This window comes from Peromyscus maniculatus, chromosome 7 (assembly GCF_049852395.1).
Source record: "Peromyscus maniculatus bairdii isolate BWxNUB_F1_BW_parent chromosome 7, HU_Pman_BW_mat_3.1, whole genome shotgun sequence".
NCBI lineage: Eukaryota > Metazoa > Chordata > Mammalia > Rodentia > Cricetidae > Peromyscus > Peromyscus maniculatus.
Genome location: NC_134858.1, coordinates 92876911 through 92901181, shown reverse-complemented (window position 1 = coordinate 92901181; position 24271 = coordinate 92876911). Strand labels below are relative to the sequence as shown.

The window sequence follows — 24271 nt, the reverse complement described above, 5'->3', positions numbered from 1 at the left end:
CTCTTCTCCCTCCCTCCCTTCCTTCTTTCATTTCCTTTTATCTCATAAAATAGGCTACATATAAGAGAACTATACAGAAAACATGCCCAGTAGTTCATACTGATGAACACTCACATATAACCAACTAATTATGCAAAGGAAACAACTCTCTAAATTTTAAATATTGTTTGTTTTATTTTTGAGATTATAATATAATTGCATCACTTCTCCCTTTCCTTTCCTTCCTCCAAACTCTTCTGTAGACCACCACCTCCCTTTACTATCTGATTTTGGTGGAAAGCACATTCTGTCTTTAGAAAAAAGAGTTTATTTCTTTATGTGTATAGGTGTTTGGCCTGCATGTATGTATGTGCACCACGTGCATGCCCGGTGCCCGCAGAGGTCAGAAGAGGCTGTCAGTCCCCTGGGACTGGAGTTACAGATGATTGTGAACCATCATGTGGGTGCTAGGACCTCAATCTGGGTCCTCTGCAAGAACAGCAAGTGCTTTTAACTGCTCAGCCACTTCTGCAGTCCCCAACAATCCTGCTTTTTAAGATATAATTTTCTACTTATGTGTACATATCAAACAACCTAACTAGTTTCACTTATTTGTGAAGTTTACACAAATGAGCAAATCCTCTTACCTTGTCTCCCTGTTTGATGTTCTCTCAGCTCTTCTTGGCCTTTATGTAATATGGCAAGTGGTGTGTTCATCTGAACAAGTGCTTTTGATGTTAGCAAAAGTGAAAACTACTGTTGAAGGATATAAAAATCCTTAAAAATGAGCCAAACACTTTTAAGAATTTTGTCATGCCACAGAAAATGAGCCTCCAGGAAGGTGACCATCGTTCACACCATGAGCTGATTATAAAAAGATCAAGGGATGGAAGGGACTATATATGTACTACATGTAGTTTGTTCTTTTTTTTTTTTTTTTGGTTTTTCGAGACAGGGTTTCTCTGTGTAGCTTTGCGCCTTTCCTGGAGCTCACTTGGTAGCCCAGGCTGGCCTCGAACTCACAGAGATCCGCCTGCCTCTGCCTCCCGAGTGCTGGGATTAAAGGCGTGCGCCACCAACGCCCGGCAGTTTGTTCTTTTAACAACTTCTCAAAAATATGTTGGATATATATATGAGTCATATTAAATTCTGGTGGTGGAATGGGTAGAAGGGCCAAGGCTACTGGGCTGCAGACTGTGTTTTCCCTTAGTAATGTACGGCATGTAGGGTACCTGCTATGAACTGACTTTGTTTCCCCTAATGCACAGAGTCAGGAATTAACTGGTATTTGGAGGTAAGGCCTTTGTGAAGAAAATAGTTGAGGTCATGAGTAAGGGGCTTTCATCGTGAAAAGTAGTGACTTTATTTGAAGAGGAGAGAAATGTCTTTTTTTTTAAACCACCTGAGAACATAGTAAGAAGACAGCCACCTGCAAGCCAGTGTTGTGGGATATTTGTATGTGGTGTGAAGGTGCATTGCTGTGATTGGTGTAATAAAAAGCTGAATGGCCAATAGGTAGGCAGGAGGTGTGGGTGGGATTTCCAGGAAGAAGAAAGAGAATAGGCACATGGAGGATGCCAGGAGACAGAGAGGAAACAGAAGGTACAAGATGGAGGAGAGGTAACACCATGTGACAGGATGTAGATTATTAAAAATGCGTTAATTTAAGTTGTAAGAGCTAGCTAAGAACAAGCCTATGCTATAGGCCAAGCTTTCACAATTAATGAAAAGTCTCTGTGTCATTATTTGGGAGCTGGCTGGGGGAACAGAAAAAGACTCATTACTAATGGCACCCAATGTGGGGCTCAAACATCCATATTGGCCTGATAAAGCAGACTATCAGGTAGGGTCTTTTAAGATGCCCTGCTTGAACAAGCACTTGAGCTGCTGGCACTGGGTACAAACTCCTGCTTCAGGCAGACACAACAAATTACCAGAACTGGGGTGGGTTAATGTGGCTCTAAGGCTGGTATCCACCAACATGAGACTAGGCTGTCATGGAACTGAGGGGGATAGAGCCATCTACCAGTGCACCACATGTTAAGCAGTGCCATGCAGTGGTACTAGCAGATTAAGATTTGGCTCATGCTGTCAGGGCAGGCTGCAGATGTGGGGGAAAAAAGCCAGGTCCAGGCTGACACAACCTCTGAACAGGTTATATACAGTGTCTTTAAAGATGTACTTAGATGCTAAATAAAGAAAAATAGATATAGACAGTTATAAAAAAACAGTTTAAAAATAATAAAGTCTTTAAAGAAAGAGTAAAGTAGTATTTTAAAAAGCCACGTAACATGTCAGGATGGGAAATACACAAGGCATCTGGATCCTGTATGGTGCTTTGTTGACTTTGAATTTTTAAATGCTAATGTATAAAAAGTAATAGTTGTTGAGAGACAATGGATTATGGAAACTGCTAAATTAAACCAACCTATGTATTTTAAGATTATCTTCACTTCAGAATGAAAGTCAAAAAATAGTGGCACTAGGGGCAAGGTTATACCTTTGTTTCCATAGGAAACAAAAAGTTATGGTTCTCTTCAAAATTAATGAAGATCAGATTTGATTGGGGGAGACTTCCTAAAAATCTTGACTACAGACATGGAGAAAACAAAACAAAATAAGAAAGACTACAGGACAGGTGACATGTATGCTGATCCCTCTCTGAGACTGGATGAAACATGACAAATCTTGTTGGCTACAGAGTCCTCATGACTTATTATTACATGCCATCCTTTCATATAGCATGGATAGAAGTTTATTTATACAGTCCAAACAAACTTATACAGTTGACAGATGCCTTTTACCTGCTCAAACATAGAATAAAAATATTTAGTTGACTTGTACACACTGCACATTCCATACTTGTGTTAATACAGACATATATGTTACCTTTAAAAGTTTATGTGTTTTCTGAAAAAAAAAAAGGACCAGATACCAATAAAGACAAGTATCTCAAGTGCTCCAGCCTCTCAGAATGCTTCTGTTACAGCTTCCTCAAAATTTTGCATCTAGGAAAATTTCAAAGCTGCTAGCTGAGATGGTCCAGCCTCACAGAGTATCCAGCCAAGGCTTCAGATAATCTCTATACTTTCCCATCACATAGAGACTAAGCAAAAAATAATACAGCCAGTTTTCCCAGTTCTTGACTATTATCCCAATTTTCTCAGGGTTTTCCAAAGATGCCATCACAGCCAGACAACAGGAAGTAGTCTAGAGAACACAACTCTCACATTCCCAAGAGGTGGGGTGGATGGTTTTTTGGTTATTCAGTGGATTATAGATGTTTATCATCATTTAGGGGGTTGGTTACAAGCTGTTGTTGGTCATGGTCAGAAAAAAACCTGAACAAAGAAGATTAGATTCACAAATCTCTCTCTGAAGGGAAAAAGGGGAATATAGAATGATGGGATACAAAATGTGGATTGTTGAGTCTACTTTTGAACAACCACTAGTCTCAAATATTTTACATTGGTATGTATTTTTATATAGTGATCCACATTTAAGGTTATTTTGTTATACTGTATACATGTTTGCACTCTTGTTTAAACTATTGTACCTATGCAGCTTGTTTAAAAATGTAATGTAAAGTTCTAGTCCTTTAAGCTATTATAAACCATTTATGATAATTAAGAAACACAGGTTAATAGTCAGCTATAACAATCAAATTTGTAGGCATGTTAAATATGTTTTCAAAGTCATACAGAAATATATTTTAGATACATAGATGGTCTTCAAACACTTCAGAGATCTACAGAATATGGTATTTAAGATGTTTTAATAACATAAGGCTTTTCATGACAGTGAGACATGTCTGCTACTGGCGGCACCAATTTATTTCAAAAAAGGATGATGGGTATCAAAGAACCTCCATATAGAGTTTGTTTTCAATGTGGCAAAGCTAGCCATTTGGGCAAGGAACTGCCCTTGCCTTGACTGCTGACAGCATGCTGTCCAAACTGGGCAAGCAGGACACAAAAGAAAGTGACTGCTGAATTTTGCCGTGACAAGTTCTTCAAAGTTCCTGCTTCACAGAAAAGTCTGTCAGATATTCTAGGGCTGTAGGCTGAAGATGGATGCCCCAACATTGCAGAGGAACTGTGGGTGACTGTCCAGGCAGCCAGCTGTCTCTGTCGTTTCTGTAGTTTTGGAAGTTGCTTGCTCCATACCTTCTGTTTACTCAGGTAATATTATATCCTTCTTGGATCTATGATGGGAATTGAAGACTAGATAGTTATACACTTTTCCCTGTTATCAAATTCAGAAAAAAACTTAGGTAAGAGAAATAAAGCTTATGAGGTTGAGAAACACAAAAGCTTAAGTTGTTTATCTAAGGAGATGCTTTTAGGTCTAAGAAGATATTTTTTTAGGATGGTAATAAAAGTTATGATAGAAAATAGTTTAGATATAAAACTTTGGCCTCACTAAGTAGGATAGATATTAGGGTACTTTCTCCAAATTTGCCAAATAGATATGGATTAAACATTGTGAATGTAATTCTTACTTGATAATTGTTCTTATTTATATAGTTTTACTATGTCAGAAATAAAACCCTTCCTTTTTTATTTTAAAAAAGGGGAAATGTTGTGGGATATTTGTATACTGTGTGAAGTTGTATTGCTGTGATTGGTGTAATAAAAAGCTGAATGGCCAATAGCCAGGCAGGAGGTGTAGGTGGGATTTTCAGGGAGAGAAAGGAAGAGGAGGAGAGATCTAGGGGCCCAGGGGAAGCCAGGAGACATGGAGAGGAAACAGGAGGTGCAAGATGGAAAAGAGGTAACACCACATGATGGAAGGTAGATCAATATAAATGAGTTAATTTAAGTTATAAGAGCTAGTTAGGAACATGCCTAAGCTATTGGCCGACCTTTCATAATTAATAAGTCTCTGTGTCATTGTTTGGGAGCTGGCTGGCAGGGTAGAAAAAGCCTCGTTACAAGCCAGGAAGAAAATGTACCCTGGGAGCTTCATCAAGCAGCTTGCTCTTGGACTTCCAGTCTTCAGGAGCAGAGGAAGCAGTGAGTGGCCTGTCTTTTAAGCCACCAGCTCTCTGGATTTTTGTATAGTGGCACAAAACGTCTAATATTCATGTGACACTGATGCAGAAAACAGTTGATGAAGTATCTTGCAAAGATGATTTAGCTACATTGAAAAACAAGGCACATGTTTTGAAAACTTCTTAACTATAATCTTTCACAATCAAAGTAGGCTGCGGGTAAAAGTGGTTTCCACAAGCATTTCAAAATAGTGACCAGGTTTTGTGTTTATTACACAAGCATTTCAAAATAGTGTTCTTGAATCCTGCTAGCGTCATATGCAATGTTCGTGAGCCAAGAATGAAGCTACTAATAAGTAAACTAATATAATAAGAAAAATAGCATTGGGTATCATGGCTCATGCCTGCCTGTAATTCCAGCACTAGAGAGCTGAGTAGATGGACTGCTGTGAGTTCAAGGCTAGACTGGTCTACATCGCATGTTCCAGGCCAGCTTGGGCTACAAGAGTGAGACCCTGCCTCTAAAATAAATAAGCAAACAAACAAAAAAAGTGAAGTAAAGAAAACAGTGGGAAGAACCTGTTGAGTAGTTTGGAGTACAGGCTTCAGATGGAGTGAAACATGTTAGGTTTCCTCTCTGGAAACATGGACCCTCAGGTACAAAGAAGCTAAGAATGGAGGGCTAGTATCAGACATAAACTAACATCAGGGCCTAAACTGAAACCTAAACTTGAGACCTAAGTGGTGGATTCCGGCCGGCCGTGTGGATTATGACCTGGTGTCAGCAGGAAGAGTAACGGCACTCCAAATAGAAAGTGTGAGCTACAAACTACAAAACCACTTGGGCCTCCATGAATGACCAAGCTGACTGGGGCCAAACCACATGCAAATCAGCTGCTGTCTGCTTCTTGTGTAATCGAGACATGCCACACCGGAAAAGGAACTCAGAGGGTAGACTTTGCATTGTGTTAAGGAGCCACTGAACTGGAGCGCCAGAGGCTCCCGGAGCAGTTAACTGAGAAATGGTACAGAGTCAGTTTTACAGCCTGGATGTTTGTACATTGTGTCCTTCAAACCCTCAACAAGTATTTGGCCATCACGCTCTGTAAGCAAAGCATTCATGCTAAACTCTGAGGCAGTTTTAGGAACATGCACATCATGATCAAATGTTTTGATTGATTTCCTCCGTGGCTCTATCTCTACCTCTCAATCCTTGAATCTCCCCTAAAATTTAACCCTTATCTTTGAGAAACTTGAAACTTGTGGAGCATTGATTCTCAAAGAAAGGGACCCTCGTATTTACTTGAGGTCTATGAGACAGTTTTCAGAAGAGTGAGACACGATTCTCAGTTCAATCTGGGACTGTGCATGCCCGTCACTGTCTAATAGCTAATGTCTGATACCTTTAAATGTAAAACAAAACAGGGGACACATGTAAGTCAAACCAGAGTTTAATGACTTCCTTTTGTTTTTGCTATATCTGTATTTCAGTTACCTTTATTTCTGTAACATAATGGCTTCCTGTTTACAGTGGTGATATATAACTTCTATTTAAAATCAACTTAGGTTAGGTCTCAGCCAGCAAGTCAGATGAAAGCAAATACCAAACATACAATAAGGCCAGTAGTGGCCGTCCCTGGGACCAAGGAATGAATGCACAAGAGGGACAGATGAAGAGCTGGGAGGCTCACACAGGAGAATAAGACAAGCACACATCTTCCCTTATAAGCTCAAGAGTTCATACAGGAATGGCAGAAGGAGCCTGGACACTGGCTGCTTCTCTTTCTGTAGGAATTCTGGGGTGTAGGAGACCAGCTCTGACCTGTTGAAGGGTTCTTGTGGGAAGGAGTGAGGAATGAAGAAGTATTAGATAGAAATATAGACAGAGATGACAAGAAAGGATAGAGACACTGAATAGCTTCGGGAGGGCCCTGGGTCAATACCCAGTCACCTCCAGTTTATTCAAGATGGGCTTTTTATACATCAGCAAGTGGAAGGGCAAAAGACCTCTCCCCTTTGGAGATTGAGGTATAAAGTATCAACACGTGTAGACTCATCAAAACCCCTGGTAGCCATGCTCTTGGCCAAATCATCCTATTATGGAGCCCTGCTGGGTAAAGCAAGCTCAGACTTTCTGACCTTGAGTAAGGCCTTACTAGGGAGCCTCTGTGGGCCCCCACACTGAATGGCTCCCCAGAGAAGGTTTTCTATGGGTAGAGAATGGAATTGTGGCATAAGACCTTCTACTGTGAAAGCAGATGCTGAAGTGGACCATGAAGTTCCAACTTGAGAAGGCTTTTTTCTAACATGCTTATTCTCAAAGCCTATACCCTTGGAGTTATGGAGTCAGTGGGTGGGGGAGGGGAGCATTCCAGCCTCACTCTGAGCAGGTCCTAGAACCACTTGAGAGAACCTGTAAATCTAAAAAAATTAATTTAGAGCTGCAGACCTGGCAGAAGACACCAAGCACAGATCTTCTGCAAGTGGCCTTCTACTGTGGGACAGCTGGGCGACTTCCTGTTTCCTCTGCCTTTGGCTGCAAGCAGTGGTGGGCTGTTTCAGCAGGTTTCTGTGTCCTTATGTTGCCCAGGAGACTCACCTGCATATTTGCTACTATTAGGCGGCATTTCTGAAGGAGCCATTGGGAGGAGAATGTGTGGATGTAGGAGGCTCACATTTCCCTGTTCTCGACAGAAGCCTAGCACGTGGCTCGGCATTCACTGTTCCTTGGAGGGCACTGTGAAATGAGGATGCTAAAATTCTGCTGGACCTGGCTATTTATGGGCAGCATTAGTACCACATTTCCCAGCTTTTTGAAATTTCCATCTTTCTCTAGTGGGAAATTATAAGGCCTAGCATCTGTAAATTGCTTTGAGAATAAACCGTGGCTGTGTGAGTAGGTGGCATTGTCTGCCTGGCACCGGCAGAAAGACCCAGCGCGCGCGCGGGGGCGGGGGGCCAGGGCGGGGCTTCCGGGTAAATAAAGACTTTTCAAATTAGGAGGAACCATGGGATTAAACTGAATGTGAGCCCCAAATACAGAGTGCATAATCAGCACTTTGCCTTAAACTACCAGATGGCTAACGCTGTTTGGGGATTACAGCGTGGGTTGTTTCTGGGGAGATGAGATTGCTGACCCAGGCTGGGGCAGTGGACGGGCTGTGGGCACATTCGCAACTACTGAGCACACATTTCTAAAGGTTTCCACAAGAACATCAGTAAGCAATTGACTGCCCAAGTGATGGGGGATCCTCACAAGTGCCACAAACCCCCAAACTCCTGGCTAACATGGCTGGCAAGTCCAGCTGTTTGCAGAAAGAGCCAAAGCCTCCCAAATGGCATCATGCCTCTCAGGTTTCTCTGTAACATGGCATTCCAAGCGGAAAGGCCACATCTGAGAGGTGGGTCTCCAGGATCCCTGACCTGGCGACACCAGCAAAGATTTGGCAAATGTGTAAAGCCATGATGTCAGCATTGTTGTGGACAGAACCAAACAGTCCAGGGAGCCCGAGCTTCCAGGATAATTTTGGTTATGTGACCCAGGAGGATTCGTTCCCATCAGCAGGAGAGGGCTCCTGTCTGTGTCAGTGACAGGTCTTCCCTCTGGGTTGTGACTGCCAGCTGTCGGGCACATTACTAAATGTTATACATTACATCTGCATGCTCCAGACAGAGCCCAGGTGTTGGCACTGAAGGAACACCGTGTTGTCCTCCATAATGAGTATGAAGCAATGGAGCAAAACAAGTGCAAGGCCCACTGGTCAGAGAAAATGAAGTTGGGGTGGGAGCAAAATAGCCATCATTAGAATAATGATAGGAAAGTGAATCCAGATGAGGCCAGATGCTTGTCATATAAATCAGAACATACTGGCGTCATAAATTCCCAGTTTCTTATGTTGCACAGAAATTGTACCCCATCAGCTTGATCCTGAAGTAAGTCACACATTGGGCGTTGGCTGGAGATGGAGAAAAACAAATTATGTCCCCAGGAAGGCTAGGGGCTTAGGTGTTTGCTGACCTGGCATTTGACCCGTGGTGTTAAAATGCAGATCGTTTCCAAAACTCTTAAGTGGGGCATGGGTTTACAGTAGAGAATTTCCAGCAGAAGAAGCTGAGTCCTAACAATGAAATGTGGCACAAAAATAGACAGTAACAAGGCCGAGAGAAAGAAGCAGCTCCCCACACCAACAAAGCATTCTGTGCTCTAGAAATGGAAGTGGCAGGGCTGCCCGTGGCCTGAAAGGTTGCTCTTTGGAGGTAAGTGGGACCACATGTAATGTCGTGACTGAGAAGAAAGATGTGCTGGCTGAGGGCGCATCAGCCAAAAATGGATACTGTATTCTGAACTGAAAATGCATCCAGGTTTTTTGGCATGTAACTAAGGCAAGATCTGAGCAAAAGAGTTGACACAGAACTCTGGGAACTCAGAACCCAGACACTGAAGTAGAAGATAGAGAGGGAAGGACTAAGCAGAGAGCCATGGAGACATAGAATGAAACCCTGTGAGCTGAGCACTTGCTTTGTTTTGTTTTTAGTTATGTTTATGTGTGTGTATGTGGTGGTTTGAATGAGCCCGTGTAGGCTCGTATGTTTGGATATTTGGCCCCCTCGTGGTAAACTATTTGGGACGGATTAGAAGGTGTGGCCTTGTTGGAGGAGGTGTGTCAGTGGTGGCAGACTTCGAGGTTTCCAAAGCCCAGGCCTTTCCCAGTTAGCTCTTTCTCTTTGTGCCTTGTGTGCCTGTGAGTCAGATGTGAGCTCTCAGCTGCTGTTCCAGTGCCATCTCTGCCTGCCTGATGCCATGCTCCCCGCCATGATGGTCAGGGACTCTAACCTGGAAATATAAGCCCCAGATTAGATGCTTTTTATTATAAGTTAACTTGGCCATGGTGTTTTGTTATGGTAATAGAAAAATCATGAAGACTCTGTGTGTGTGTGTATGTGTGTGTGTGTGTGTGTGTGTGTGTGTGTGTGTGTGTGTGTGTTTGCACAAGCACACATGCACATGAGGCTAGGTACCACTAAGGCTAGAAGAGGGCATCAGGTCACCCTGCAGCTGGAGTTACAGGCAGTTATGAGGCACCTGACATGGGTGCTGGGAACCGAACTAGGGTCCTCTGCAAGCTCTTAACCACTGAGGAATCTCTCCAGCCCCCGAACACTTGCTTTCTTCCATCCTTTCTTCGATTGCATTTTCCGTCTTGTGATATCAAAACCAAGTATGCGTGGGATTGTGCATTCCACTTTACTCACCAACGTTTCATAGGAATGGGACACATGAGCCTGGGGTCCCGTCTGGAAGTCTGTCGCTGCAAAGTGATTTACCTGTTAGTTTCAAGAACCAGGGTGCACTGCTTTGAATGGGATTTGCCTTTGTGTGTGGCCATGTGTATGTCCTGGGTGGCTCAGGGCATGTCCAGAACCATTTTCTTCACAGGGAAGTGGTGTGACCCTACCTCGTGACTGTAAATGCTGCTCTGACTTCCATGTAATGCAGCCAAAGCAGGCATCTCTATTGCTTTTGATAAACATGGGGAGTCGAGAATGACGGAATCATCCTGAGAACTTGAAAACATTACTTTTCTTGTCTTGGTACCAAGGGCCTCATAGTGTTGCACAGGTTGGGTCTGCAACTCCAGCGTCAGAAGCAAGTGTTCTGAAAGCAACTGCTCTTCTCTATCTGTGCAGGCTGGTGTGGGGCTGTAAGGAAGCAGTGTGTGTGTGTGTGTGTGTGTGTGTGTGTGTGTGTGTGTGTGTGTGTGAGAGAGAGAGAGAGAGAGAGAGAGAGAGAGAGAGCTCCCTTTCATCTTTATGAGGCCATTGCAAGGGCTAGCAGCTGCTCAGAAACTGTCCCCTAAACCATCATTGATGTCCCTGCAAGAAACAGTAAAGAAATTGCTCGAACACTCATCTGCCCAAGAGACCCTGTGGCCTCTTTCACCTGCTTTCCTTCCTCCCTGGAGCTCTTTCCTGCTCTTTTCTGGGTAGGAGAAAAATGACTGTTGACTAACTACCCTGAGGTCCTCTGTTCTCACCCAGTTTCCCCCAGGGATCCTATGTGAGGGCTTTTCTTACTCCTGGGTTACAGACAGAAACTCAGGACTAATATCAGGTCACATTTTGACCAAGAACATAGGTCTATAAGGTTACCTGGTAGGAAGTAGATCTAGGTTTGATTCCAAATCCTGTCGGTGAGCACCTACACATCCTGCTTCTCAATTTTAAGGAAGTTAACTTCCGTCAATAGAGAGAAGCTTCCCATTGACAACCTCTTGCAGGTTTTGTGGGACACCAGAGGCCTGGGGTATCATGGGGAATGTCCTTTAATCTGGTTTAAACAGAATTCTCTGGCTGTGGAGCCAATGGACTTGCGGAATTCCTATTGATAGGGCATTTTTTCTCCTATCGTGTAGACAGTTGGTTCTGGTGAGTCACTACTTGTTTTCAAAACATTTCTGATCATGACCTAAAGCCTCATTGTCAAAGTTCTCACAGGTTTCCAAATACAGTCATATCTTCTGAGTGACTGGAGCCATGTGGAGAAAAGGGTCCAAGATGTCCACAGTGCCAGGGGCAGGCCCACAGGAGACAGAAGACTGGTTCTAGGAAAAATTCCTGCAGACTGAAGCTCTGGGAGAGGCACACTACGTAGTTTGATGATAAGCCGTATAGTGGGCTCACATCTCATGGATTGTGTGATACTGAGGAGGAAAAGTCCATGGGGAAATGAAATGATTTTCAGAATGCCCCAAGGCTCCTTGACAGCTGAGAATAGCAGAACACAGCTTCTACTTTGATAGGAGATGCTTCACAAAAAGCTGGGGGAAGACCTGATTTTACCGTGTCCATGTATTTAAGGTCGTAGTCTTAAGGACATCGTCTTCTTATCACATAAGTCATTTATATGGGGCCACAACAAACTAGGCAATAAATACTTACTGCACACTTGCTTGCTAAACATTATGATTCGCTTTGTTGGAAATAAAGCAGTGAACAAAGAAACCACACGATCAACCTTGGGAAGGATTTTTTTTTAACCCATGCCAATGTTGTCAACTTCCTAAGAGGCCTTCCTTTTTCACTGTGCTTCCTAGGAAGCTCAGAGCCAAGTTCTTCAACTCACTTTTAGCAATTGCTCAAACTCTCGTGGGAAGAATTCATACAGGCCATGCCCTTGCTTCCCTGAGGTTTTCCGTTTTTGTGGGACTGGAACAGAGAACACCAGAATAATTTTGGCTTGAGAGTAGGACAAAATTTCCAGTAGTTTCTGAAATGGTCCTAAACAGGTTTCTGCCATTTGTACTATGTATTTGGGTGAAACATTGTTCTTAGCAACGATGATCATATAATACAAATATCCATCTGCTCCGAAGAATGTTGAAGGTGCTCTCTGTCTTGCAGCATCAAACGTAGACCAAGACTTAACGCTCTCCATAAAAATGAATAACCACATGAGATGATTAGTGTGTGTGATGGTTAATCTTGATTGTCATCTTGATGAGGTTTAGGATAGCCATGGAAACAAACATACGAGCATGTTTGTGATGGTTTTCCAGATTAGGCTGAGGTAGGAGGACCCATCTTCATGGTAGCCACACTCTACGGGATGGGATCTTGGACAAGAAAAGGCACGAAACGATAGTGTTTATCTCTCTCTGCCTCCTGACTGAGGAATCAATGTGATCAGCCACTTCAAGGTCCTGCCTCCATGACTCCTCTGCCGCCGTTGACTGGACCCATGAGCTGGGAGCTGAAATAATCCCTTTTCTACTTAAGCTGCTTTTGTCAGGGATCTTGACCAAGCAAGACTAGTAACAAATACAGTATGCAAATTTACTTTCATTTGTGTCAAAGAATTATTTTTAAAGAAATGTGTTATTTATTATCAGTAAATGTCTGACTTGCATACTATTCTATATGCCTATATATCTGGGGTTATCAGAAATTTTCTCAGGCAGAAAGGGGTCATGAGGAAAAAATGTTTAAGAAGCCCCTGAATTAGGATCTAGAAGAAAAGGAGCACAAACAAACAACGAAATGAAACGAAACGAAACCAAACCAAACCAAAACCAACCCTCTAAGGCTTTGTTGCCAACATCTAGTACTAAGGCAAGACCCAGGAGGTAGACAGCTGGTACAAAGGGCAAGGTTCAGTTCTGGTGAGCACCTCCAGGCAGGGTGTGGGGAGGAGAGTGCTGAAGGTAGGCATTGACTAGCTACATGTTTTCAGAGAAGTAAATTGGAGCTTATTTCTCCTACAACCCATCCCCCCCTTTTAAAAAATCTCCCATATATTACATTTGGATCACAGTCCCCCCCCCCCCCCAACACACAACCTCTCCTCTTCTCCAGATCCACTCCTCTGTTTCCCTTCAGAAAAGGGCAGGCCTCCTAGGGACATGAACCAAACATGGCCTATCAAGTTGCAGTAAGACTAGGCACCTCCCCTCATATTAAGGCTGGGTGAGGTGACCCAGTAGTTGGAAAAGGGTCCCCAAATCAGGCAAAAGAGTCAGAGATAACCCCACTCCCACTGTTAGGAGTCCCACAAGGAGACCAAGCTACATAACTGTGACATGTACACAGAGAGCCTAGGTCAGGCCCAGGCAGGATCCCCAACTGTCGGTTCAGACTCTGGAAGCCCCATGAACCCTGGTTAGTTGATTCTGTGGGCCACTTTCTTGTGGTGTTCTTGGCCTCTCTGGCTCTTTCAATCTTTCCTTCTCCTCTTCTGCAGGATTCTCCAAGCTCCACCTAATGTTTAGCTGAGGTTCTCTGTATCTGTTTCCATCAGTTGCTGGGTGAAGCCTCTCTGATGACTACTGGGCTAGGCACCAATCTATGAGCATAGCAGAGTATCATTAAGAATCATTTAATTGACTTTTTTTTTTTGTCAATTGGGTTTGGTTTTGGTTCTATCCTAGGTTCTGGTCTTCAGGGGTGAGCTCCCTCTCATATGACTCTCAGATTTGATTGGTCAATCCCACAATTTCTGCGCCACCTTTAACCCAGCACATCTTGCAGGCAGAACAAATTTTTGGTCAAAGGTTTTTGTGGCTGGGTTGGTGTTCCTATCCTTCCACTGGAAGTCTTGCCTGCTTACAGGAGATGGGTCTCTCTCTCTCTCTCTCTCTCTCTCTCTCTCTCTCTCTCCCTCCCTTCCTCCCTCCCTCCCTTCCTTTCTTTCCTCAATCTCTCTTCTCTCTCTCTCTCTCTCTCTCTCTCTCTCTCTCTCTCTCTCTCTCTCTCTCTCGTCATGTTTGGTTCTATCCTAGGTCTCTGGGCTATCCAGCTTCTCATTTCTGATTCCTGGCCCTCCAGGCAGCTACAACATCCTTTTTAGTCTTCTTATCAGGCTGCATTTTAAAGTTTAAGGTCAAGGAAAGCATTTTTGTATTGCAAGCCAGGCAAACCCCAATTAGGAGACTCTATGACCTCTTTACTGGATTCTGGTCCAACCAGAGTGCTTGCTGCTTGCTTTATTGATTGATTGATCGACTTAGTTATTTTTATTTTATTTTATTTTATGCTTTGCCTGCATGTATGTCTGTGTACTGTGTGTGTGCAGTATCCACAGAGGCCAGAAGAGGTCATCAGATACCATGGGGCTGGAGTTGCAGATGGTTGTGAGTTGCCCTGTGGGTTCTGAGACTTGAACCCAGGTCCTTTGGAAGAGCAGCCAGTGCTCTTAATTACTGAATGGTATCTCCAGACCCACTCTGGTTGCGGTTGCTTCTTACAGATACCGACCTCATTCCGACTCAGGGTTTGTACTTGGGGTGTCAGCTGCACTTCTCATACCCTCAGCCCCCCACGTAGCAGTCAGGAGCATGCACTTCTCACGTCCTCAGTTTCCCATCACTTCTTGCAAAGGTCACCTCCCCAATGTAAATAAAGTAGCTGCTCCCAGGTATGATCACAATACTTGCGTTTAGAACAATCTTGCTTATTTAAATCCATGTGCACTGAATGTCTCCTAGTCCATGAGGGTGGCGGGCAGACTTGTCTCTGTCACGCCTGTATCCTACAGAACTCCACCGGGACCTGATATTCAGGTGCTTAATATTCAGGAAGTGGACATTATGCTCCTGGGATAAACACAGCTTGGTTACAGAGCACTGCCCTTCCCCTCAATTTGATTAGATTTACTTTACTCATATGTTTTTATACACATTATGTATTCACCCCCACTCATATTTCCCTCCTCCCACCCCTGTCTCCTTCCGGATAATATCCCCTAGGCTGAGCTGGGGGAGTACTTCCTCAATTACTATTGTGGGAACAGTTTGTATAAGATAGAAGCTACCTAGGCCTTAAAAGTGTGGGGGAACCTTCTTTAAATCGCCCTGAGCCAGCTGTTTTTCTCACGGGAACATTTTAAGTGACTGCCCCAGTTCCTTAATAATCTCAAGATTACTCAAGCTATTTCCTTTTGAGATTGTAAAGGAAAACATTCTTTAAAATTCTCTTTGGGATGTGACCATTTCATCTAAATTTCTAAACTAAATTTAGTAGGAGTGATTACCTTTGGGTGTTCTTGGCCTATGTAGTAGGTAGATAGACAAATATTTTATTTATTTATTTATTTATTTATTTATTTATTTATTTATTTATTTTTTATATTTATTTATTTATTTATTTTTGAAACAGGGACTGGAACTTGCTTTGTAGACCAGGCTGGCCTCAAACTCACTGAGATCCACCTGCCTTTGCCTCCCAAGTGCTGGGATTTAAGGCGTGCGCCACCACAGCCAGGCTGACATATATTTAGATTATACTAAAACATATAAGAGGAGCGAGTCACTTGGACTAATGAGGACAGTATGTCTTAAACCAAAGATTTCTGAACCAATTGTGCACACTCAAGGTCTACAGGAAACTTGTATTTGTTGAAAGTGCAAAGGAAGGAATGAGTTTTAGCGCTCAGGAACAGCGTTTCCCAAAGACAAATCTGGGTTCACTCATAGACCTAGACGGGAACCAGCTGTGAGGCCCAGTTTTCCCAGTTTTCTGTTTTCCAGCAGGAACACCCGATCTCTGCCACTTCCCCCAGGCTGGGTTCTAGCCTTCCACACCACAGAACATGAGAATTCGTCTTTGTCCAGGAACAGGACAAAGCCACAGCACCTTCCAGGAGGAGACAGGACAGCTCAAAGGACATTCTAGAAGAGATCAAATTATAATGAACTAAACAGTGTTTTGAAACTTATGACACCCTGTGGCCTGATGGGATCCTGTGCAAGTGAAATTGTTATATGATTTATTACACACACACACACACACACACACACACACACACACACAAAACGACTAGACCCAAAGGAGAGAAATTCCTGGACAAATGCAGGTGGAAAGGCATCATCTAGTTTTTGGAATTCATTAGCTGTCACAAAGTTTGGAATTAATCATGACACTGTGCAAATAGTAAAATATTTGCAAGCAGGGAGAGGGTGGAGATGCCAGAACCTGTGAATTTATACCAGCTGAGCATCACAGCGGAACATCACTGTGGAGGCGGCTGACAAATGGAGTCACTATTTTGCCAACTCCAGGAAAGCGTTACACAATTGCATCAAAATTGTTTCTATGCAAACAATTGTTTTTTAAAAGGGCCCTTACCTCAAATAACTGCAATTGAGTGCTTTCTGAGTAAGCACAAACCCACATATTAGCCTTCTAAGAGTCTGTAGAAGTATTTCTCTGGGAATGGTGATGGAGACCATAGGTGTGTTATTCTCTTTTTTTGCTATTCCTATTTCCTCCATCGTTTTTTTTTTTTTCCATTCAAAAACACAGCTTTAGGTTTGGTGGGGCAAAGAGTAGAGGGAAGAAGCAGGAGGTGTATTTAAAGGGAGGTGGAGGTGGGCAAAAAGGAGAGTGGAAGGCAACACAGTAAACATCTACTGCAACATCTCCAGGCTTCATTTCTACCCAAAGGGAATGAAATGATGCACCCACTTAAGAAAGTTACATGTGAGCCGGGTGGTGGTGGCACACGCCTTTAATCCCAGCACTCAGGAGGCAGAGCCAGGTAGATCTCTGTGAGTTCGAGGCCAGCCTGGTCTACAGAGTGAGATCCAGGACAGGCACCAAAGCTACACGGAGAAACCCTGTCTTGAAAAACAAAACAAAACAAAAAAGGAAGTTACATGTGAGAGTTGATGGGTCTGAGAGATGGCTCAGCCTGTAAAGGTCCTTGCCACTATGCCAAAAAACCAGAGTTACACCGGCAGAACCCACATGGTGAAGAGCCAACTTCTGCAGGCTGTCCTCTGACCTCCACATCAGTGCTGTGGCACTGCACGACCCTATATATAAAAATGTTTTATAAACTGAGTATGTTCTAGAAATGTCCTATCCATATACTTCATTAGAACCACAAGGGAAATAATGCTTCAGCTGAACTTTACTCATGACAGACATTATGGATTTTTCTGGAAAACAGGACCAAGTCAAACCATTAACATTTTTTTTGTATTACTTATTTGTCTGTGTGTGTCGGGATGGGGGCATATGTGTTAGGGAGCACATACGGATTTCAAAGGACAACTTGTAGGAATCTATTCTCTCCTTTGGTTATGTGGATTTCAGGATTCGAATTTAGATCTCGGGCTTGGACACAAGTGCCATTAACCAAGGAATCATTCCGCTGGTCCTACATCATGCTATTTTTAATTTTTCAACCCCCAAACTAAACCCATACAAAACAAAATAACAAAAGAAATAAAGCAAAAAAAAAAAAGCAAAAAAAAAAAGCAAAAAAAACCCTCAAAACGAAACCAAACCAAAATAGTTAAAACCACAGAACAATTGAATTTTCACCCCCTCCCCCAAGAATCCTTGTACCCAGAATATTCTGTATGATTCCCTGAAGAAACATGTCATCAACGGCAACGCTTTAAATTTAGAGGGGTCTTCAGGCCAAGGGGGCTGCTCCTGGGAGACTAAGATAATTCTGCAACAACTGTGTTTTACCTGTAAAAGCTTCCAAGGGACGAGGCAATCAGCCTCCCCGGGATCCGCAGTTTATCACAGGGCTGAACCTCAGGACCACAATGACTCACCTTTCCGCCCGCCCGTCTAGGTGGAAACTAGAGGACCTATGTCGCCCTCCAACCTTCCCCTATCCTGCCTTCACCTAGGGTTACTGTAGCTGTTCCATTTCACAGTTGAGGATATGGTTGACTCGTGGTATCTCCCTCACTAGTTAAAAAAAAAAAAGTATATAAGCCAGCACAGATCAAACTAAAAAAAGTAAACTTTTAACGACCAAGAACGTTTTCCTTTGCGATCAAGTTCTTGGATCTCGTCTCTTCCTCTTTAAAGTCAAGGGACCCGACAAGTATTTTACTAGAAATGAAAACAAAGCGTCCACCCCTCCCCCAGCAGCCCTGTCTCAGAGGATGTTAGCCGAGGTGGAGGCTCCGCTAGGAGCGCACGCCTTAGAGCATCTGCCGGGAGGGCGGGAGGTGGGGGTGGGGGGTCATCGAAACCTAGTGGCCTTGTCCAAGTCCGGGGGCACTTGGATAGGGTGCCGAAAAGCACACTCTGAATCCCTTCAGTGACCCCGGGGCCAGAAAGATTTACTACTTCCTCTTGAAGGAGAAACCACAAGCCAGCTGGGAAGGGCGAGCACCAGGGTCGAAGCCTCAGCACTGGGTTCGCATTATACCCAGCGCTGCTTGGCGGCGCTGCTCCCGCCTTGGGAGAGGACACCAGCGCTGACCGCTGGGGACGAACGGGGGATTTCTGCCCAAACTTTTATCACCAACTCTTCTCGGAAGCAAATACTCGAGCCGAGTCTTGCAGCCGCTGAGCACCCAAGTCTCCCGCAGTCCAGGAGAGCTGCGAATCGGGCGCCGGCGCCGCGCTCTGGGAGGACCTAGAGCTCTGTTCTGTGACTCGGGGATGGCGGCCCGAGCGGCGCCGCCTTGAACCGGGTCGCATCTCCAGCCCCTAAGGAGGTGGCGGCGGGAGTCGGGAGCTGCGAGGAGGGAGGGTGTGGGACAGGCAGAGGAGGAGGGTAGCGCGGCGAAGGGGAGGAGCCGGGGCGACAGACGGCGGCGCGCACCAACCCCGAGCGGGCTGGCAGGAGCCGCGCAGAGGCCGGCCCGAGCGCGTTGCAGGCGCCCAGCGTAGGGGGAGTCGGGTAGCAGCATCCTCCCCGGCGCCGCTTTAGTGCGGCCGCGGCGGGGGCTTCCTCTGCCTCGGGACCTCGTTGGGCAGAAGCAGCCGGTGCCGGGAGAGGGTCCCGCTCTTTTGCCTCCACCTACGTGTCCAGGGTCCTCCTGGGCTAGTCCGCGGTCACGGAGCTCCGGGGCTCGCCTGAGCCTCCTGCCCGGACATCCTCCGGGTGATGGAAGAAGCAGCCGCCGCTGCGGGGCCGTGCTGTACCCTATCCGCCGCCGCCGGAGGGATGGGAAGGTTCGCTACGTGGAGGCCCAGAGCGAGAGATGGAGAGCCGATTAGCCTGGAGCTGGGACGTGTGTAAGCCACCCCGCACCGTCGCCTCCAGCCTGCTCCGTGCCCCAGAGCCGGGAGGGAAGCTGCGAGTCCCAAGAGACTCGGAGAGACGTAGCTGGAGCCGGGACGCGCCGCGCTCGGTGGAGCGCAGAGCAGGGATCTGGGCCCGGTGAAAGTTTCCCCTCCCGAGCTGCAGGGCGCCCGCTGCCGGGAAACTCTGCCTAGGGCTAAGGCAGCGGAGTCCCGCGGCTCCCTGGAAGGCTTGGGGACCCCCGGCAGAAGAGAACCGGACAGAAACCGAGGAGAGCGCTAGCCGGACAGTCTGCCGGTCGGAGATCCGGGGACGCTCTGGGGGCGCACCCGCTGCTCCAGGTGAGTGGGGGAGCCCGCAGACCAGAGGGTGGGCGTTACTCAGGCGGAGGAGGCATCTGGGCGGGAGACTAGGCTCACCCCTTGACTCCGCTTCCCCTCGCAGGTCCTTCTCGGAGCCGCTGCCATGGGAGAGCCAGCCCTGGGCGCAGGGGACCAGCCGCCTCTGCCGCCGCGCCCGCCTCGGATCGGCGGCCCCAGTCCCGGCGCCCGCAGCCGGCCTGCAGCGTCCCCCTCTCGGGCTGCAGGGCCGCCTCCGCCGCGCCGCCGGCCCCGGCTGTGCCTGTGATGAGCCGCAGCTCGCCGCGAGCTCTGCCCCCGGGCGCGCTTCCCCGGCCGCTGCCGGCCGCGCCTGCCGCTGTGCAGCGGGCCCTGCTCCCGCCGTGGCCCCGGCGCGCAGGACGCCGCTGGCCTGCGTCCCCGCTCGGGATGAAGGTGTTTCGCAGGAAGGCGCTGGTGCTGTGCGCGGGCTATGCACTGCTGCTGGTGCTCACTATGCTCAACCTCCTGGACTACAAGTGGCATAAGGAGCCGCTGCAGCAGTGCAACCCCGACGGGCCTCTGGGTGCCGCGGCGGGGGCGACCGGAGGCGGTTGGGGACGGCCGGGGTCGCCTCCTGCAGCGCCACCCCGCGCTCACCCGCGTATGGACCCCCGTACCCCATACCGCCCTCCCGCAGCCGGCGTGGGGCCAGTTCCCGCAGCCGCGGTGGGGGCTGTAGGAGCTGCGGCCTCTCCAGGCAATGGCACTCGAGGTACCAGGGGTGGAGGGGACAAGCGGCAGTTGGTGTATGTGTTCACCACGTGGCGCTCCGGTTCCTCCTTCTTCGGCGAGCTCTTCAACCAGAACCCCGAGGTGTTCTTCCTCTACGAGCCTGTGTGGCACGTGTGGCAAAAACTGTACCCTGGGGACGCGGTTTCCCTGCAGGGGGCAGCGCGGGACATGCTGAGCGCTCTCTACCGCTGCGATCTTTCGGTTTTCCAACTCTATAGCCCCGCCGGCAGTGGGGGGCGCAACCTCACCACTCTGGGCATCTTTGGGGCAGCCACCAACAAGGTGGTGTGCTCCTCGCCTCTCTGTCCCGCCTACCGCAAGGAGGTCGTCGGGCTGGTGGATGACCGCGTGTGCAAGAAGTGCCCACCTCAACGCCTGGCACGCTTCGAGGAGGAGTGCCGCAAGTATCGCACGCTGGTTATCAAGGGCGTGCGCGTCTTCGATGTGGCTGTGTTGGCACCGCTGCTTCGAGATCCAGCCCTGGACCTCAAGGTCATCCACTTGGTGCGTGATCCTCGTGCGGTTGCCAGCTCCCGCATCCGCTCGCGCCATGGCCTCATCCGGGAAAGCCTACAGGTGGTGCGAAGCCGGGATCCGAGAGCCCACCGCATGCCCTTCCTGGAGGCCGCTGGCCACAAGCTGGGTGCCAAGAAGGAGGGTATAGGTGGGCCAGCAGACTACCATGCTCTGGGTGCAATGGAGGTCATCTGCAACAGTATGGCCAAAACGCTGCAGACAGCCCTGCAACCCCCTGACTGGCTGCAGGGACACTACTTAGTGGTGAGGTACGAGGATCTGGTGGGAGACCCGGTTAAGACCCTACGGAGGGTGTACGACTTTGTGGGGCTGCTGGTGAGTCCCGAAATGGAGCAGTTTGCCCTGAACATGACCAGCGGTTCCGGCTCCTCCTCCAAGCCTTTCGTGGTGTCGGCTCGCAATGCCACTCAGGCCGCCAATGCCTGGCGGACCGCGCTCACCTTCCAGCAGATCAAACAGGTGGAGGAGTTTTGCTACCAGCCCATGGCAGTGCTGGGCTATGAGCGGGTCAACAGCCCTGAGGAGGTCAAAGACCTCAGCAAGACCCTGCTACGGAAGCCCCGGCTTTGAGAGGGGTTCCCAAGAGATCTGAGGCCCTCTGGAGACACCCACAAAGAGGATGGTGTGTTTAAACAAACACAGCCCAGACCCAAGCTGAGGAAGCCCACATATTCTATTATAGATATATAATATAAATAACCACACAGGCACTTGCTGTCAACGTTTTGAGTCAGTGAATTTCAAGGAACAGCCTCAACACACACACACACACACACACACACACACACACACACACACACACACACCTCAGAAAAGGCAAGACTTGAAAGTTCTGACAAATTGCCCTGTCCTCCTGCCTCCTGTTCCTCTCCCCTTCTCATCCTCTCTCCCTCCTCCCTTCCATATTGAAGTGGAATGTTGATAAATCAAGTTCCAGTAACCCAAATCTTGTTTACAATTTTTTTGTGGTATCTGTGAATGTGTAAGATTAATTTGGATGTGGGGTGGGGTGGGTGGAGAAGGGGGAAGTGGTCCCAGAGCAAAAAGCCCCCACCGGGCTGGTAAACCCAAGGAGGCATTCTTCAGAAGTAGACTTTTGTGTAAACAGCAAAGGTTACGTGCGAGTATTAATAAAGAAGATAATAAATAATATTCTTTTTTTTAATATTTGCCTCCATTACTCTGGATTTACCAGTGTTACTTGTCTTTGTAACTTCAGGTGGCCTCTGCTCCCCTCCTCACCCTACATTTCCAGCCATCTACTTGGGGAACTGCTAAGCTGGGAGAAGCCTTCGTAATAATCTGTTTCATGTGTTGTTTTCTCACATGTAAACCAGTCTGCCAGATGCCTAGGACTAGAACCAACCTTCTACAGGCAAACCCCAGCAGGGCAGAGAAGAGAGCACACACTAGTCTCCTGTTCAGCTTTGAGTAGAGAAAGGAAGAAACAAGCCCTTGAGATTTGAAGGCATTCGGTTTTGATTACTACTGTATTGTGAGTTGAGACAGGGTACCTTGAAGCAGAGACTGGTGTTTTTGTTCTAAAGTTGGTTCAGAAAAAAAAGGAAAAAAAAAAAAAAGAGAAAATTTAAAGGCATATAATTTTTTTAAAAAAAAAAAGTTCTGATAACTAGAATATAAGTTTCAAAATGGAGTGGATTCTTGGTGGCGGTGGCAGCAACTTCTGTAGTTAGCGGAATGACAGAAATATCTCTTTGGAGTGTTTTTGTCTTTGACACAGTATCCGGAGGCATATTAAAGTGAAGTGAGGACCGGAGGGGCACTCACACGTTTTCTTTCCTCACGTCCCATCCAACTAATCATACTAAAGGACAGGAATTTGAAATAGTTTGCTTGGGATTTGGGGTGTCCTGGAGATAGGATGTTCTCTTTATTTCCTAAAGGCAAGTTTTCAAAACAAAGTATGTGCTGTAGACAGTGTAGGATTTTAGCTAAGAACTTTTAGATACTAAAAGGGTTCTAAAGAAGAGGAAATAAAAGTGGATTGGTGTGTAGGATTTTGAGATTTGGTATTTTCCAGTGGGGGGGAAAATTAAATTTCCCAGCAGTGGTTATGATACTCCTACGTCCTGAACTCATATTGTGCTGAAGTATTCTGTATGGTGTCATGTTACAATAAATTATGAAACCCAAATAGGAAAAACAGACAGTATAGTTGTATATTGTATATTATATTAAATACGGTACAAGTTCAGTATTCTCGCAGCTTTATTTTACAGTAATTTATTATGAGATTCTGGAAAGCCAGCAAATGTGGGTTGAATGCTGAGGACTTTATTTAAAAAAAAAATATAATATGTACATAGGAAATGTTTTAACATGAAGTGATTCTTGAGTTTAATTATCATTACCATGTGAAATCAAAGATGAAGAAGCACATTTTTTTTTTTTAAAAAGGTCTATTAGAGGGGTTATTTCCTAATCTCCTGAAATTGTTTCCCATGTCTTGCTATTGAGCTAGACTGCTACTAGAACACTGATCAAGATTTCCAAGGTGTTTTTTATGGTAGTGCCTTCAGCAGCAGAGGGGACTTTGTAAGAGCTCTAATTTAAGAATCCTTTAAAATTGAACAAAGTAAATATTAATGGGGGTGACTATAGATGAAAAAGGGCTTAGCAGTAAATTAAGGCCGTGTCACTAAAAACAATGATTCTGGATAAAATAACCAGTTAAAAACAAATTTTGTATGGCATTAGAATCAGCTCTGTTCAGCCACAGTGAAATTCATTTCTTGTTGAGCAGAAGATTTTTAAAGCAGTCGACTTCATTCTTTTCCAGTACATCCACAGACTTGGATTGCACTAGAATCGAATTATGGTTTTGGATCTTGTATTTAAAACTTACTAAATGCTGTAGAGAGCCTTGGCGCTTACAGAGCATTCTCGGCCTCTGCTGAGAGGAAATTCTCAGCTAACACCAACAGCTCTCCCCTCCTGTTTGCACAGAGTTTCTGTCTGTATTTTCCTTGTTTTGCAGCAGCTGAATTCTCGCCACTCCGCCACTCCTGGGCTCTGCAATTTGAAAAGGTGAATTGTTGCTCCTGGAGATTTGTACCTCGCTGCATTCTAGGAAAGTGAGATGGGTGTTGTTCCCACTAGAGGCCGAGATAGTCATATCAGTGACATTTAGCTGCC

At 46.1% G+C, this 24271-nt stretch overlaps 1 protein-coding gene across 1 annotated transcript; it reads left to right on the top strand.

Moving 5' to 3' along the window:
* Positions 1-19089: 19089 nt before the first annotated feature.
* On the top strand, positions 19090-23281 carry Chst2 (carbohydrate sulfotransferase 2). The gene is made up of 2 exons (XM_006992035.4): positions 19090-19807; positions 19911-23281. Exon 2 carries the CDS (start codon positions 20093-20095, stop codon positions 21683-21685), a length of 1593 nt encoding a protein of 530 aa, XP_006992097.2. The 5' UTR covers positions 19090-19807; positions 19911-20092; the 3' UTR covers positions 21686-23281.
* The last annotated feature ends 990 nt before the right edge of the window (positions 23282-24271 follow it).

Bases quoted from the DNA above. Each gene is read 5' to 3' on its own strand.
- Chst2 (XM_006992035.4), top strand. From the start codon at position 20,093: ATGAGCCGCAGCTCGCCGCGAGCTCTGCCCCCGGGCGCGCTTCCCCGG.